The sequence below is a fragment of the Solanum tuberosum genome, unplaced genomic scaffold, assembly GCF_000226075.1.
Source record: "Solanum tuberosum cultivar DM 1-3 516 R44 unplaced genomic scaffold, SolTub_3.0 scf00122, whole genome shotgun sequence".
Lineage (NCBI taxonomy): Eukaryota > Viridiplantae > Streptophyta > Magnoliopsida > Solanales > Solanaceae > Solanum > Solanum tuberosum.
In genome coordinates this window covers 628,152-647,017 of record NW_006239050.1, presented here as the reverse complement: position 1 = coordinate 647,017, position 18,866 = coordinate 628,152, and the positions used below count along the sequence as shown (strand labels likewise).

General features: G+C 31.8%; 1 protein-coding gene across 1 annotated transcript; it reads right to left on the bottom strand.

The window, feature by feature from the left end:
• Positions 1–5,928: 5,928 nt before the first annotated feature.
• LOC102601055 (ras-related protein RHN1) lies at positions 5,929–11,974 on the bottom strand. Its single transcript, XM_006350397.2, has 7 exons — positions 11,778–11,974; positions 11,607–11,684; positions 11,331–11,498; positions 10,061–10,109; positions 9,748–9,821; positions 9,118–9,211; positions 5,929–6,365 (listed from the first exon to the last, which is right to left on the bottom strand). The coding sequence occupies exons 1-7, from the start codon at positions 11,814–11,816 to the stop codon at positions 6,265–6,267; spliced, it is 603 nt and encodes a 200-aa protein (XP_006350459.1). The 5' UTR covers positions 11,817–11,974; the 3' UTR covers positions 5,929–6,264.
• Positions 11,975–18,866: the final 6,892 nt, after the last annotated feature.

Genomic DNA, 18,866 nt, shown 5'->3' with positions numbered 1-18,866 from the left:
TAGTTTTCAGTTAAAGAGTAAATGCTTTCACAATAAAGCAAGAGAGGAAACCTTGATTTCTAAGATAGCCTTTGAGCTAAGTTTTTGAGCATTAATCTCAAATCACAGAAGAAGTATGTTTTTAAAACAGAAGAGCTAGTATATTTTGGGAGTAGTATTGGGGACGAGCATGAGTCTAGATAACTCACGTCACTATAAAACCATGTAGCCATCATGAGTAGAAAAGGGTCATACTTTTTAGATGAATCCTTTTCGCAATAGACTAGTGGATCCATTAGGCAGTTCAGGTTCTATACCTTTGGCCGGGTATAGGATGTGCTGGCAGCATGAGGTAAATCGATGTATCATCACTATAGCTCTTATATGATGGTTGTCGGTTAGAGAAACTCCTACATAAGTTATTGTATTTTTATATACATCAGTTTATTGTATTTTTACATACATTTCAGAGTTATATTATATCCCTGTACATACACAGAGTTGACAGAGTTATGTTGTAGCCAAGGTAAGTGTTTCTTTCAGATTCCCTTTCAAGCCTATGTTTGTTAGCACTCCAACTCGCATACTCATACATTCAATGTACTGATGCCAGTTGGCCTGCATCTTATTATGATGCAGACACAGGTAACTAGGATTGGCATTCCAGCGCACCATTGATCCAGTGAGCAGTTCAGAGTCAGTCGGAGAGCCTCTTTGCATTCCAGAGGACTCCTTTTTATTGCTTTCTAGTTAGTTCATTAGGATGTTGTGGGGGTTGTCCTAACATCCATCTCAGCTGTTTTAGAGGCTTCATAGACAGTCAGATTTTAGTCATTTGAGTCTTTTCATTATCTTTTCTTATTGTTAAGACTTGGGTTGCCACTTTTGGCCAAGTTGAATGTTTAATCTTTAAAACATTCTCAGTTATTTCTTTATTCAGTTCAGTTAAGTTCATTGATCATTATAGATATGAATGTTGTCTTCCGCTGAGTTAAGTAAGTCAGGCCAAGGGTTCGCTTGGGGCCAGTCGAGTGTCAGTCCCGCCCAGGGTGTAGGCTCGGGGCGTGACACCAAAAAATTAACTTTCGAATAGAATATTACTCAAAATCATATTATTGACTAATACGAGACTAGACTAGTATAGAAAAAAGTAGGAAGTCCAAAAAAATTTTGGAGCCTCATTCAATTATTTTAATTGTGTTATAATAGACTCTACAAGTAAGTATTTTCTTTTCTTAAAAGAAGTAAAACACTATTATTTTTTGATTAAAGACATAAAGTGACACCTGAAGTTATTTCAAATTTTTAAAAATGCATTTTAACTTTGTGGACGTTCTATTGCCCCATGAAACATTTTAAATCACAGCAAGGCCACACTTTTTGCACAACCTATATTTTCAATGCTTGCGCGTGAATCTCAACCCCCAATTAATAATATAATTACTTATTTTTTCCAACTCATTTAGTACCCGCTCCATTAAACCCTAAATCCCTTTTAGATTTTCACTCCACTCTCTTTTTTTGATGATCAAAAACCTAAAAAATTCGAATAGTCAAAATAAATTTGCTTTGCGCTGATAATTTCTTGAATTATGGAATCAAAACAAAATAGTGAAGGCTCACGTGTTAATTGCTTCTTGATTTGAATGCAAATTTTGGTTAATTTTTTTTTATATATATATAGTAGTGATTTCTTTTTTTAAAAAATCATCTTTGTAGTGATTTGTGTAGAAATCTCATGTCTAGGATTAGAGAAATCAAGGATTGAATTGATGAATAAAATTGTTGAGTACATACTCTTTATATAGGGAGAGAATTGTAGAGACCTGAGTTAACTATACTTAGAGTCATACTACAATACCTATTACAATAATAATATTAATAATAATAATAAATAATCTAATCATAATCGTAATCTAATCCTAGTCGTAATACAATCCTAATTAATATAAGTAGTCTAATCCTAGTGCGACTCTAATTCTACAGCAGTGTTGTAAACTCGTCAGTCAACTTCGTTGGACCTGTTCCTTTGACATGTTTCAATCGTCAGCTTCCTTCTTCATCAACACTTGATGTAGACACGTCAGTCAGCTTCGTTGGACCTGTTCTTTTGACATGTCCCAATCGCCAGCTTCCTTCTTCTTGAATACTTCCCCTCAAGCTAGTGAGTAGAGGAACGATTACTCCTAGCTTGCTTCGAATACCTAGCAAAAAAAACTTTGAATACCCAGCAAAAACTTGTTTTATCAATACTTCGGTATAAATGTGATGTCTAGTCGTTGATTGTGACAGTTCATCTACAGATTGATACGAGTAGTTCCACTAGTAAAAACACTTAAGATCAATATGATTATTCCTACCACAGATTTGACATGACTCAATATTATTCCTCTCCTTATTTTCACTTTGGAAACTTTTATTGTTCAGAGAACCAGGTCCATATTGACTGTTCTGAGAACATATTTCCTGTCTAGCAGGCTTGAAACTTGTTTCTCTGGAGTTGATGTTGTTGTTTCCTCTTTTCCTGCCTTTTTGGGCAGAGAATACCACGTTATGATTTTGTTGTGGCATCTCTTCTTCATCTTCTCTTATATCAAAACTCGTGAGAGCATTAATAAATTGATTAAGGGTGGAATATGATGCCTTACCTAAACTTCTAGCAAAATTAATTACTTTTGTTGCTTGAATATAAGTTTTTTCCAAGCATTCCCACATCTCCTTGGCATTTGAGCAGCCCACAATTAGGTACATGCTTTCTTCGGTTAAGGTGCCTGAGATCCAACTCCGTAGCAACACGTCTTTCTTCTTCCAATCATCAATGGTGTCATTATCTTTTGGATCCTTCTTAACCGCTACAACTTCCCTAGCAATCCGTCCAGTGGAACAACTACTTTTACTTGGTTCATAAATGAGATACGTTAGTTTTATCGCCTGAATCAATTGGGATATTTGTGTCCTCCATATGAGGTAGTTTGTTAGCTTAAGTTTAATGGAGCAAGCGACAATGAGTTGGTAAAGTGAGCAGGTCAACATATTTTTGGTAGAAGTGGTCATTGCAATTTAACGTGTGTGTGTTTTTTTTTTTAATCAATACTCAGAGAGCGGAAGAGCTTTTATGCTCTGATACCATGTAGAAAACTCACGTCTAGGATTAGAGAAATCAAGGATTGTATTGATGAATGAAATTGTTGAGTACATACTCCTTATATAGGGAGAGAATTGTAGAGGCCTAAATTAACTATACTTAGAGTCCTACTACAATACTTATTACTACTATAATAATAATGCAATTATAAATAATCTAATCCTAGTCGTACTATAATCCTAATCGTAATCTAATCTTAGTCGTAATATAATCCTAATTAATATAAGTAGTCTAATCCTAGTGTGACTCTAATTCTACAGCAGTGTTGTAAACTTGTCAGTCAGCTTCGTTGGACCTGTTCCTTTGACATGTTCCAATCGCCAGCTTCCTTCTTCATCAACACTTGTTGTAGACACGTCAGTCAGCTTCGTTAGACATGTTCCTTTGACATGTTCCAATCGTCAACTTCCTTCTTCTTCAACAATTTGCTGTTATTTTCTTCTTGTGTTATCTATTATTCATGTGTATATAGTGTTAGTTTAGGACTGATTTGGGTTTGAATGTTTTTTCACTGATTTAGTTTTTTGAAATTTATTTGCAATTGCACTTTCAAAATTTGCAAAATAGTTGATTTCGTAACTTTTAAATAAAATTAAAGTTAATAAAGCTAAATGGAAATTGTGTTGAGGATGGAGAATTTTTTTTTTCTTTTTTTTTTTTGTAGATGGAAAGCTCTTCAACATCTATCAATTGAGGTTTTGTAGAAAATGAAAAGTGAGTCTTTTAATAAAGAAGAAAACTCAAATTGACAGTGCCACGTAATATTTTTACACTGATTTGAATGTGTTTACTCCACGCACCTATCGAACGTGAGAATCTCACTACTGTTGTAAAAATGGATCAAAAATATTTATTTATTGTAATTTAAAATGAGCCCATAAGATAATAGAATACCCACAAACTTCAAGTATATTTTTGATAATTCGAAGCAACTTCAAGTATTTTTTTTAATGCTCATACCGTAATAACAACACATGTAAATTAAACATGTCTTTCCATAAATTAATAGGCACAGAATATTAGTTTAGTAGATACAAAATTAATTGAGAGAGGAAGTCCTTCAACTAATGGAAAGTAGATAAGAGGAATACGTGGCATATTGTGCACCGAAAATAGAGACATACCTAAGAAGGGCGGCGAACAGAGTTGAGATAATCCTCAAGTGCTTGGATTTGCACCTTTGAAGGTGGTGTTTGGTTGTTCTTTATGGATCTATGCACATCATATGTTGTTGAACCCAAAAACAACATCCTATTCTCCATAAAAACAAACACACAAAAAAAATGAATATGATACATAGTTTGACATATGATCAAAAGAGCAACAAGTGTATAACATACCCAGAAGCAAATAGTACAATTTGTCTTGGAAATACGTGCTTCCCAAATATCCTCATACCTCTTCCTTCCACAAAAAAAGATTAAGCTTTAACACAACTTCTTGGAGCGCCCTTGGAGACTTAACCATACAAGTAGGAATTAAGTAGTCTCTAACCGGACGTTTGGTAGTTGGATAAGGCACAAAGCTAATACATAGATAATTTGCTTATTCATGTATTAATAGTTTAGGAAAAATTACAGAAATCCCACATTTTAATTTACTTATTACCATTATCCCCTATAAGTTTTACAAATCTCTAAAATCGCTCATTTTTGCGCATCCGATTAGTGTATCTCGCGCATCAGATTAATGTATCAGCCGCTTATATTATTGTATCTCACGCATCAGATTAATGTATCATCGATTATATTATTATCTCGCGCATCAGATTAGTGTATCATGTATAAAATGTAATGTATCTTACTTAACAATTAATGTATCTCGCGCATCATATTAATGTATCAGCGCTTATATTATTGTATCTGTTTGAGGGATTTTTGTAATTATAAACTTTTAAGGGATAGGTTGTAATTTTGCCTTAAAAATATGTGATTTCTGTAATTTGCCCTTAAGTTTATACCATGGTTGATTTGCAAATAATATACAAGTTATTCATCTATTAATTTTATACAATGTTTGGTTGACAGGTTTTCAGATGTTGTATAAAAGTTATTTATGTATTATTTTAATACAATGTTTGATTGTTAAAATTAGTGTAATTATTAGGATAGTAATTATCAGCTTGGTAATTACACAACTTAGTAATTATACGGACATATATTGTTTGGATGCACAATTACAATCATAAGATCATATTAAATTTTAAAAGTAAAAGTTACGTAATTATTTTATATTAGACAAATAAAAAACTTTATAAATGATATTAATTTAAATATTTAAGATATATATTGTCTAATGAGTAATTTCTGAACAATATACATATACTTTTATAATATCATTGACTAATGAGTAATTACTGAACAAGAAACCTTAATGATACAATTACAGTAAATATATACTGATTTAGTACCAGTTCAACGAAATTATCAACGTTAATGATACCAATACAATATATGATACTGATTTAGTATCAATTAAGCAAAAATTATCAGCCTTAATGAATGGGATATGAGTTGTAATTATTTATGAGAGAACGAGTATTTCAAGAATTACTTTGGATTTGAATATAAACTTGTAATTTTTTTTAGATTTTATGACTCATGTAGTTTTCTCTCAAAGTAAATACTCAAATAATCTCGCCACTTGTTTTCTTTTTCTTTTAATCTCTAAGTTGTTTAACAAGAATTTTCTTTCACAATAAAATGAACATATATCCTAAACTAATGTTTGTCCTTTTTCCATTTCTATTTCTTGACAAGTCTCTTATCAAGCGATTCATTTCTATTGCAAACTGATATCCATAATAAACATTTGAAATTCTTATGCTCCAACAACTAAATTGGGCAAATCTTATTCACCTAAACCAATTTTTGGGGAGTAACAGCGTCCAATTATCAAGAATAAACTGGTTGGGGGGGAATTCAAACTATTTACAGATTAAATGAACAAAAGAGACAATCACCTCAGATATGGCGCTTTTAAATACAGTTTACATACAAATTCTACTGTATATCTCCCAATAAACATGACTTCCCATTCCTGTCTTCAACTCCCATACCAGCACAACATGAAGAGCAAGAAATGTCTCCAAAACATGGGTGAAGTTCACGAAATCAATGGAGCGATCGAGATCATCATACTTAACTGCAGCATGATGCAGTTCGTGATCCTTCTGCTGTTCTGTCAACAAGTAACATTCCTGCTGGATTTTGAGCAGGCTGAGCTCTAGGCAATCGTTTAGCTGCAGAATTCACACCCACAAAATCAGGGAAGCAGGTAAATAACAGACATTCAACTGCTCTGAGACACACACAACAAAAGAGGTGAAAGACATCCTAAAAGGGCAGGTCTAAAAATAAGTAAACCAAACATCAATTTCGGATATCCATGTATAGCATAAATATATAATGCAGAAGAGTAATTTCTCTTATCTGTACCACTTCACCTATATTACTTCAAAAGCTGACGACTAACCCCTCTTTGAATACGAAAAGCTGGAGACCTATTAGTGCTGTCATGGAAGACCCACAAAGCTATTCCACAGAAATCCTTTAATTCAACATGATCCATAACTTTGTCAATACTCGCCAACTTTCCTCAGTAAAGCAGCCCAATCTGCTCCAATTTAAACCCCTCCCAATCCAAAGGTTACTGGAGGACCAAATCCCCTCCCACAGCACTGGTGTATGATCCTTGTGACAGGTAATCACTGGTTATACCTACTCAACCTCTAGTCATCACCAGGACGCTCACTTTATGTTTTATATCAACATCTCTGATTACCACAACCACAAGCATACATCCTTGCTCGTATCACCATGTATAACAACATCCTTACTCCAAGCTCCCCCGCTCCCCTAACTCAACCAAAAAAAGATTCCTCACTTCCTTTGGAAGGAAAAACCAGACCACTAAAGTAAAACAAAAGGAACCAAATCATAAGGCCGTAAGCACTATACTCAGTGAAGGAATTTCCATTTCCAAGAGAACATGAATTCAACAATATAAACAGTGATCAAATTGTTGATTTTATATATAGATTAGAGAGAAGTATTGAAAACACCTCTGAACTTGGCGCAAATTATTAGTTTTGTTCCCAAACTATTGACACCCTTAAAAAAAACGCCCTTGTACTTGACTAACTAAACTTAGATACACCTCGATCTGCCATGACATAACAAGTGGTCTGAAACTCTTGTAGGAGCATAGAGCTCTGAATTGAAAGCCGAGAGAAGGGTTAAAAACACCTCTAAACTTGACAAAAATTTGAGGTGTATTTCACTCATGGTGCAAGATCGGGGTGTATTCAAGTTCAGTTAGTCAAGTAAAAGGGTATTTTTAAGGCTGTCAATAATTCGGAGATGAAACTAATAATTCACGCAGAGTTTAGGATTGTTTTCAATACTTCTCTCTATAAACTAACAGAAAAATGTTTGCATCTATTTGTATACTAGTAGTCTCTTTAAGAGATTATATACATGTTTTTCATACTACTTAAAGTGGACATAAATTAAGATTGCCCAGTACCAGTTTTATTCTCACGTCCAGATTTCTATAACAGCAATTCCTGAACAAGAAAAGGAATATAGTGGGGTACTTTGGAATGAAAATCCTGTTAAAGAACTTAATAATAATATAATAATGTTACTTGTATGTTAATAATTAGGAGTTCTAACAGATATTATTTGTCAACATAGAGAATTGGGCAATAATCAGTATTCCAACTACAGTCTATTATCTTGCATGCAAGGTGACATCATCTTTAGTACTATTTCTTATTGATTAGGCTAAGCTGATTAAAGAAATATAAATTTTCCTGTTATTACCTATGCTGATACATAGAAACTAAAAATTATAACTTGCTTCGTCAAGTTGACTTCCGAATTTCAATAGTTGAAGGAAGGTAAATTTTTACAACTCTACCCACCCCTAGCATAGCACCTAGCATGTAAATCGAAAGTAACCATAAAGCAAGCATCAACTCTTCGAGACTCCATTTTAGTAAAATCATATAGTTTTCTTCATGTGACAAGAGCATGAGTTTGTAACTGACAAGTAGGAATGTGCATAATCTTGCGATTCATGTAACATGAAATCTGTTAAGAGAATTTGCATATTACAGTTTATATCAGTTGGAATTAATTCAAGTATGCATCAACGAAGATGACTGATAGGAATGTTAAAAGTTACCGTTCAAGTCGCCACTTTCTGTATTCCAGGACAAGCCTCACATTCACTCCAGGATCAGTTGGAATCCAGATGTGATTAAAAAGAAGTCAGAACAGAACTATAATATGGTTGGGTTGCACACTTGCACTACAAAGGGTTACCATACAGCAAGCCAAGGGTTTGAAAAGCAAATGGCACCAGAAGTTCCTAAATATTCAGGTTTTCAAACTATTCTTTGGAACCATCTTGTTCTTGAAGTCCTGTATTCCTCAAGCAGCTAGTCCTTGTAACCATTTGATAACGACATTTGTCTCATGTGCTAAATTTGATGGTGATTGTTGTTATACTAAAACATCCAAAAGTCTTGCCCAAAAAAAATAAGGAAAGGAAAGAACACTACCCTTGCTTTTTATCAACTACTACAACTAGTCAAGGCCTAATCGGCAGGGCAACTACTGACCGGTGGAGTGAACTACAAGCGAAGACCCGCAAGCCGAGTGACCTACTGGCTACCGTAACAGGTATAGCATCTTAATATAAGCAAATGCCACAATTTTTCAAATATTTTAAGATAGAGTGCATATTGTTGTCCAGACAATGTCTTGAAAACCATGCCCATAAAGAATATTGCATAGCACAACGATAGCAACAACAGGAACCTATAACACAAGACTGTCCTCATACATTTCAATTACAGACACTCAAAAACTTCGGTGATAGATTATTCTATCACCTACTATGTCATATACCTTTGGGAAAAAAAAGATGAGAAAGAAAGAGAGCAATAAATGAAACATACAAAACAACAAAACAATGGAACTTACCGATTTCGTAAAATATATCGTTGACATTAGCAGCAGTTTTGGCAGAGGTTTCCATGAAAAATAGGCCATTTTCCTCTGCGTACAAGCGTGCTTCCTGTGAAAGCAATATTTAAATACTATATACCAGGAAAATTGATGCCCCAAAACAATCAAGAAAGAAAACTGCCCAAGTATAGGTATATTGTAGAAAATGATAAAACCAGTAGATAAAGTTATTAATAACAAATGCCTTAGCCCATAAGTTCGAACAACCAATCTTATAATCGCAAGAAACTCAATTATGGAATAGCATTTTCCCAACAAAAAAAAGAAAGAAAAGGAAAGCCAGCATACTTCTACTTCAGCTCTGGATACCAGTTCGTGGAAGTTTACTTCCACAAAAATGAGTATTTCCATTTTACATCATTATCTGAACTGGTTATCTAGAGGCAAGTAACGTGTTGCTGCATCTCAGATCATTATCCAATTTATATTTCATAACTGTCCCAAAAACTATATAATAAAGCTGAGATCAAACACAATATGTTGAAGGGCGCATTACAAGAGTTGTGTTTCAAAATAGATGAATGGCAAAGCCCAATCAAAGGAACCTCGAATAAAAAGATGACAGGCAATACATAAAGAACTTACTTCTGCAGTCACCTTCCTCTTATCTTCTAGATCAGCCTTGTTGCCAGTAAGAGCCATGACCATATTGGGATTACCTACCCAATTATCAGAAAACTAAATCACTTCACCAAAAAATCTATGAATATGAAGTTATGATACCATCAATAACCTTATATGAGTCCTCAAGGCAATAAAGTAATAAAATACAATACAACATAAGGAAAAAGATTAAAAAGATGTTAGTAGAGCGCTGGATTTTATGCAATAAACTGATGAAAGAAGAATATTCTAAATTTTCTATTTGAATAAAGCAGAAAAGTTCACAGATAAGCACCTTGCTTCTGCAATTCTTGCACCCATTTCTTTGCCCGTGCAAATGAATCCTATGTTAAGAAGGAAACAGAAGATTACGCCTAGAATGAAGATGGCATCGAAATTGATATGCATAGATATAGGCATACACAAGTACACATGCACAACAAAGAGTTGCATAAACATGGGCTATGCCGCTCATTCCCAATATTGGCCAGGGGCGAAGGTAGCATGTAACATGTGATACAGCAAAACCTAGTAATTTTAGTCTAAATCCAGTATTTATGTTTAAAAGATTTATCAAATATGTACAAAAACTAAATTCAGAACCCAGTTACTAGTATTTGAAGTCGAGAATCTAGAAACCATAAGGTCCGAATCTTGGCTCCGTCTCTGGTATTGGCTATAACAAATGAACTTTTGGAAAGTTGTCTTTTTATTCTTCTTTCCTTAGATGAAGATATCATCACACTAGTAAGTTCAGAATGAATGCGTTGATTTTGTGATTCCTTCTTTCCACTCTTTGCTTAGCTACACCCGGTTACAGATGTCCATGTCCTTCATGGATCTAGGAGTTCATATAGGATGTTAAAGGTGTGATCCACACATTGAAATTGTCAACATTGACTTACAAGCGCCACCCTTACCAGGTAAATCCAGGAAAGGGAACTTATAACCCTTCAAGTTTGAAATAACTTTTTAAAATTTATAGTGAAATGGTCATTCCTAAGAGAAAAACATTCACTTAAATCCTTTAAGACTTTATAATTGTCCCCCTTAGATTAAAATTTCTAACTCCAACCCTCTGATGATAATGTTAATTGTAAAAAAGCAAAAACGTCAAAGGGAAAGCAACAGCAAACATGACCTAATATTCTGCCTGAAGTCCTAATTCAACATGAATGACAAATCAATTAGTATTCTCATCCACTTACGACCAGCTGCTCTCCATGGCCAAAAATTGTCCTTAAATGCAAAATGAGCACAAGTAAACGAAAAACAAGCATAAACATGTCTTTGCAAGTTTGTCAATGCATAAGATAAAAGTTGCATATATTCCCTATTAATCTATTATTCGTTTCCACATTGCAATACCAATGTACTGACGAACTGGCAAAAAGCCAACTATTGCTTTCATAAGACCCATTTGATTGCTATGCTGTAATAGACTGAATAGGAAGGCCCAGTCCAGAAGACTAAGCTATTAGATGTGAGAGTTCATTTCGGCTATAAAAACCTTTAAGCTAGCTAGTTGGGGATTGAAATTTAGTTGTTGACGGAAAGAATCTCACAGTGCTGGTGATGTCATATACGATGATAGCAGCTGCAGCACCCCTGTAGTACATAGGCGCTAAGCTATGGTACCTCTCCTGACCAGCAGTATCCCAGATCTCAAACTTCACCGTAGAATTGTTAACTGAAACCGTAGACGAAAAGAAAGCCGCTCCGATCGTCGATTCCTGTTATCACCAACATCACGTGATAATCACACAAATCAACAAAATTACATGAAGTTGAGAATTGGGGAAAACAACCCTAAAAAGCAACTCGTAGAGAAAGACAAATACTTGGAATTCAAGGAATTGGCCCTTGACGAATCGTATAACCAAGCTTGATTTACCAGCTCCCATGTCCCCCAACAACACCTGAACAAACAATTGAATTAATCAATAAACAGTTTACAGAAGCAACGAAGGATGTTACACAGAGGAATTGATGCATGCATGAATCAGACTTACGAGTTTAGCATTGAGATTATTGTGAGCGGTTGCCGCCATGATCAAATGCTGAAGGTGAAAAATGAAGAAATCCCAATTTACAGAGGTATAGGTATTGAGTTGTAAGCTAAAGAGAGAGTTTGGAAGAAGTGGAGAATTGAGGCAGAAAACAATAGTAAATTAAAGAGCCTGACGTATGTTGGAAGGCCTCAAAAGCTAAAAACCAAAGGATTTCTTCTCTTTGGACTTTTCTTGTCCATTCATCCATCATTATTTATGTGTCGAAATTTCATAAATAACTACTTCCTCGGTTCCATTTTATATCTCATCTCTTTTTATAAATAGCTCGACCACAATATTTATCATTTTATAAAATTTATGCATAAATTACTATATTTTGCCTATTATACCCTTGATAGAATAGTTAATTAATCTTGTCATTTATTAATAAAGTTAACTTAAGAAAACATTAAATAAGAGTAGAAGGATAAAGTTACATAATTTCTTAATATAAGTGCAATGTAAAAATGTGAGATATAAAATAGAACGGAGGGAGTATAGTTTAGTAACGGTAGTTTATTTAATTACTCTTTTTTTCTATTTTTAGTTGTTAGTGCTTTTTTTTTATTAATTTTCAAAATTAAATTAGATTACATTAATTCGATATTTTAAACCAAAAAAAATTAGATATTCAAACACTAGACGAAAAGTACTATGAATTGACTAAAAACTATACGAAAAGTTCGTATCGCTTGACTCTAAAAAAAAAACATGACAGTTAAAAATGGACGGAGGGAGTATGATTTTATACTTTTTCCGTCCACTTTTAATTATTAAGCTTTCTTTTTGTTAGAGTCAAACTATAAAAACATTGACTAACATTTTACAATATACTTTTTCATCATATTGATATGCAAAAATGTTACAATTTATAATACTTTCCGTATAATTTTTGAATATCTAAATTTTTTGTTTAAAATATCGAATTAATGTAATCTAATTTAACTTTAAAAATTAGAGGGTGTTTAGATTGGCTTAAAAGTTAGTCAAACCTACTTTTAAGTTAGTTTTTGACTTTTGAAAGTGTTTGACAAATATAAAAATAACTTAAAATAAGTTTAAAATGACTTAAAATAAGTTAAAAATCAAAAGGTATGTGTCCCTATTTTTTATTTTTTTATTTAAAATTCATTTAAGTTTGACTTTTTATTTTAACTTTAAAATTAAAAAAATTAGCCAATCCAAACAAACGCTAGTCAAATTGACTTTTTTTTTACTTTTAAAAGTGTTTGACAAATATAAAAATAACTTAAAATAAGTTAAAAACCAAAAGGTATGTGTCCCTACTTTTTATTTATTTTTTATTTAAGATTTATTTAAGTTTAGCTTTTTATTTTTGACTTAAAAACTATTTTTTTAAGTCAATCCAAACAGATTCTAGTCAAATTGACTCTTAAAAACGTAGCATAACAAATAAAAGTGGAGGAAGGGGGTAGTTAGTTATTTTTTAAAATTGTATCTATCACTCAAATTTATTCTATTTGTTCGCTCAATTTCATTGTATATGTATACTCAATTTCATTTGATACATGATATATGTTCGCTTAAATTTATTTGTATCAATACATACAAATTTATTGAGTACATCGTATATGTATTTTTAGTTAATATATTTTTGAATGTATGTATAAAAAATAGACTAATGATTGATACATATACGTACTGCTATTGAATGTATATATCCTTTAATTTTAGCTATATTTCATTGAATAAATAAATGTTGATTGTTGATACATAATCTGGCAATTCATCAAATGGATGTGAAGACTGCATTTTTGAATAGATATCTAGATGAAGAAGCTTACATGAAACAATTAGAAAAAAATTTCGTTCCTGAGCAAGAGCACAAAGTTTGTAAGCTTCTTAAATCTCTTTATGGATTAAAATAAGCTTCAAAACAATGAAATATGAAATTTAGAAGAGTAGTAATTTCTAATGGCTACTCAATAAATGGTGGTGATATTTGCATATTTAGTAAATTTTAAAATAATTATGATATTATATATGTCTTTATGTAGATGATATGTTGATCTTTGGAACGGATACAGAAAGAATTAAAAAACAAAAAAAAAATTAGCTTCTCAATTTGAAATGAATAATCTTAGAGAAGTTGATGTAATTTTGAATATTAAAATCATAAGAACAATGAATTGCTTGACTCTTACTCAATCAAGTTATATTGAAAAAGTACTAAAGAGGTTTGGTCACTTTGACGACAAATCTGCTCATACACCATTTGATCCTAGCATCAAACTAATGTGAAACTCTACTGATGTTCTTGATCAACTGACATATTTTCTAATTGTTGGAATTCTTATGTATGTCATGCTTTGTACCAGGCCAGATATTGGTTATGTAGTAGGAATTTTGAGCAAATTTACTAGTAATTTTGGAGTTGAACATTGGAATACCTTAATTCGTGTTTTAAGATATTTGAAGGGTGCAATTAATGTTGACCTACATTATTCTACTTTTTCAGTTGTTCTTGAAGGCTATAGTCATGTTACTTGAAATTCTAATCTGAATGACTCTAAATCTATTACTGCTTGAATTTTCACTTTGGCTGGAGCAACGATCTCTTGGAAATCAAAGAAGTAGACATGTATTACTCACTCAACCATGGAGTCAGAATTTATAGATATGTCTCTTGCGGGAGAAGAAGCTGATTTGTTGCGATCTATGCTAATAGATATTTCTTTGTGAAGTAAGTCAGTACCATCTTTAACTATCTATTGTGACAATCAAGTTGTTGTATTTCGGGCTTCAAGTGATTGTTACAATGGTAAGTCTAGACAAGTTCGTCTCAAACATAATCTTGTGAGGAGATTATTGGTGGAAGGCATAATATTGCTTCAATATGTGAAGTCCAAATTTAATTTAGCAGAATCTTTGTCTAAAGGGTTAGGCAAAGAGTTAGTAGTGAAAACTTGTAATGGGGTGGGAATAGTAATCTTGAATTCAAAGGGGAAAACAAATAAAGTTACAATTGTGAAGCACGTCAATAAAATTCTCATTTTTTCAAAATAAAACAAGTAGATGTGCATGATTGAGATTTTCTCTTTAAAGAATCGATCTATGTTGGAGTTAGTAAGAAAACTCTTGATAAATTTATCAATATTCCTATTAAATAAAGATTATATTCTCTTATTAAGTCTATAAATCGATTTCGATTGGAGTGTGTAGGAATACTCTTGATAGATTTACCGATACTTTATTGTAAGGATGAGATTAATTTCTCTTAATGAAATTCATAGACTATTTGATCGGAGTATGTAAATTTAATCTTGATGAATTCACCGCACTAAGTGCGAAGTGGAGGCCGCTTCAATAAGATTTTAATAGGAAAATCTTAAAGCACTTGGCTAAAAGGATTCAGGACACATGACCGTAAGGTGTCAAAGGATTTTGATTTTCACTAGAACATAGTGATATGCACGGGCGGATCTACATGGATCCAAGGGGGTTCATCCGAACCCCCTTCGTCGGAAAAATTACACGATATATATAGGATCAATTTTTCGATTTATATGTATATTACAAGTGATGAACCCCCTGAACATAAGCTAAGGGCTTGGTTCAGTGGTAAAGGGGGTTCAAGAATTTGCAATATAAGTGCTGGGTCGCGGGTTCGACTCCATGTAACAGCGTTTTTCCATCCATATTTCTGCCGATTTTCATTTAATTTTCTAAATAAATGAAAATTTTGTTTTGTTTGAAAACATATTGAGATTTATACTATTTTATTAGATATTAAAAAATAAATTTATTTTCCATTTTTATAAAATTAAGTAAAACTTATAACGTTGTTGTCATAATTATAATTAAAATTAAAAATACATTCTCTCATACTCATTTTAAGTCAAACGTTTAATTTATATTTGATTAAGGAATAATATAATTATAAGTAAGATTAAATAAATAAGAGTAATCATTTAAAATTTATAAATAAATACAATTGTCGCGATATTTTTCAATCTTGATAATTATTTTCTCGACGCAAATTTTATTGCTACAATATGATCGGATTTAGAAGTATTCCTTAGTTAGTTTCAAAAATTAAATAACGTTTGTATGCAACAATGACAGAGACAAGACCCATAATTATAGTTTAAAAAAATATATTCTCTCATACTTATTTTAATGTTATGTCAAACATATAATTACTCGATTTTATTGTTTGTGTTGAGGTAGAGTTGAATTATTTTTAGTTGCTTATATCTGATTCGACCCATTTATATTTGACCCGCCCCGCTTATATGGATACTAATAGTGTGCTTACTTATCTTTTTGAACCCCCTCGATGGAAATCCTGCCTCCGCCACTGGTGATATGCGTGGAGTATTTTTCTATTTCATTCAATGAATCACTTAGTTCAAGATTCATTCATTAAGTAGTCAATGATTCAGGAAGCCTTCACTAGCTAATGGTTCAAGTTCAAAAGACACCATTATTGATACATGTTGCTAGATTAATGTCTCGAAATACTTTTTGAATTTTTCAAAGATAAAATTTCTTGAAATAACTGGGGGGATTGTAAGAGATACTGTTTCAATTAATATTGAAACAAATGCATCCGTTAAAAGTTTTGAAATATACAAAATACATGAATGTGAATTGTAACATTCATTTTTGTTTTAACTCTATGTTATAGATTTTTTGGAAGATACTATTTAATTCTACTTCATGATTTCTTTGAAAGGTGCATTTTTCTTTTCAATTCATGAACCTATAATAAATACATTTTAATTAAAGTCTTTTCTTGCAAAACATTTGTCCTATAAATTAAGTTTCTTTTGTTTGAAAAGATAAGCACTCAAAAAGTAACTTTATCTTGAAAAACATTTGTGAGACATTAATAAAAAGATAATATCACCAGGGGCGGCTCAACGTAATCGGAGGCCTAAAGAGAAATCTTAATTAGAGGCTTAAAATCTAAATAAACTTCACATGCATTTATTTAAAATTTATTTTTCTTACATTTTTAAATGCAAAGTATTACCTAATATTTCTTATATATATAAATGATTTATTCGATTTCTTTTTCAATTATTAGTTTTAAATAAGATTTTATTAATTTAACGTTGAAAAATATTATTTTACTCGGGCAATCATTATATGAATTGTTAACTATAGTTCTTACAAGTTAATAAGTTGACAAAATTTCAAATAAATATAAGAGTTAGAACCATAGCTTTGATGAAGTTGATAATTTGGTTACCCCACATTTTACTATGGTTGTTGTAATGCTTGAAAATCTAAAAAGAAATGGAAAAAGAATTTACAATTCAATTTGTTCAACACTTTTTTACTATTAATTGATACTTTTGACAGAATATTACTCTAACTTATCAATAATTTAAAGAAGAAGGTGTAAAAGGAGTTAAAAAGAAAATAATGTGAGTAGTAGTAGAGAGGGTGTAAGAAAATAAAACAATATTTTCTTGATTTTTTCTATTTGAATTGGGTTGAAGAGAATAAAATAATAATTTTAAATATATACTTTTTATCATAAATAATTAACGTTTTCTTTAAAAAATTAACACATAATTTATTCTTGGTAAAATATTGAGGCCCCCTAAAATTGGGGGCCTAAGGCCAATGCCTTATTTTTGTATACATAGAGCCGGCCCTGAATATCACCATTCAAGAATAGAAGAGCAACATTCTTGAATGTTACTTGTTTTGTGGCTTAGTTGAGATAGAATTGTTATTTATTCTTCCGTTTGCTTGTAGGAGAGACTCCAACTATCTTCAAGAAACGTATTAACGTGCCTCTAAGCCAAACAATTTTAATTTTGAATTCCTTGTACTTTTGTCATTCTTAATACATACACTACATATGCTATGCTATGTATCATTGTATTCATCATGTTTCACAGTCATACAGAGCAATACTGAGCAGAGAAGAATTTATGGATACAAATTGATTGTTGATACTCAAGGTTACTTGTATATGGGAAAATAAAAGTCTTGTCATTCTCGCTGGGATATAAACAAAAATGGGATCTTCCACATTTGTATCCGACCACAAAAAGATACAAATTGCTTCGCGATCTTATTGACTACAAAAAAAATGCCTCATGGAGAAGAATTTTTTTAAAACAACCCTGGTAGACTTCACAATATAATTCTCGTCACTTTGTTGGAACTCCTCTTTCACCTCCACAAAATAGTCGAGTGAGCGAAATTCAAACTTCATTGTGGGAAAAGTTGATTGTACACCCAGCTGTTGCCTTTCTTGAAGCAGAAAACATTGACAAGAAAACAGAGGGTCCAAAATATATTTTTGCAACATCGAACCCTCTTATCATATTTTGGCAAGACATGTTAGCAGGTTTGTTGAAAACATTATCCCATTAACATGCCTTATTGATATTTAGTTTTAAGAGTACTTAGAGAATTTGTTTTAGTTTCTAGTTTTGAACTCACGTTAGGGTCTGTTTGGAAAGTCACCCTAGTAAATTAGATTTGGTGTAATTAATTGATCAGCAGGTAATTGGTGTAATTGACGGGGGTAATTACATTCTCCAATTCACATGTACATGGTGTAATTACCAGCTCATACTCTTTTTTTAAATTATTATTTCTATTATTTTAATTTCTTTTTTTTATTTTACTATTCTAAAAGTTTATTTTTATTTTATATTATTATATATCATTTTCTTCTCATTCTCAACTTTACTTCACGTGATTCTATGTAATTTTTTCGTATTATCTATTTCTTTATTGCATGCTTATTTTCTCCTTAGCATAATTTTATTAGTATTCTAATTTTTAAATTAAAGTAGAATTTATTGTTAAGTAAGGTTATAGACTTACATTTTTCTAAAAAAAAAAAAAAAAAGTAAATCATATTTTTGTATGCTATGTTGAAATTTGTGATAAGAGTATTATATTAAATTTTATGTTTCGAAATTATAACTTATGTTATATTTTTAGTTTCATTTGTTTTTAGTAATATTGAATTCACATTGCAAGTCATTTTTTAATTAGACTTGATAGATTATCTTTTTGTCAAACATTTTAATAATTTATGACATTTTATTTATC

Excerpts from the sequence above, each read along its gene's own strand:
- LOC102601055 (XM_006350397.2), bottom strand. The coding sequence starts at position 11,816 with ATGGCGGCAACCGCTCACAATAATCTCAATGCTAAACTC. Across the intron at positions 11,499-11,606 it reads GCCAATTCCTTGAATTCCAA|GAATCGACGATCGGAGCGGC; the intron begins GTATTTGTCTTT and ends TGGTGATAACAG. Across the intron at positions 9,822-10,060 it reads GCAAGAATTGCAGAAGCAAG|GTAATCCCAATATGGTCATG; the intron begins GTGCTTATCTGT and ends ATAATTGGGTAG.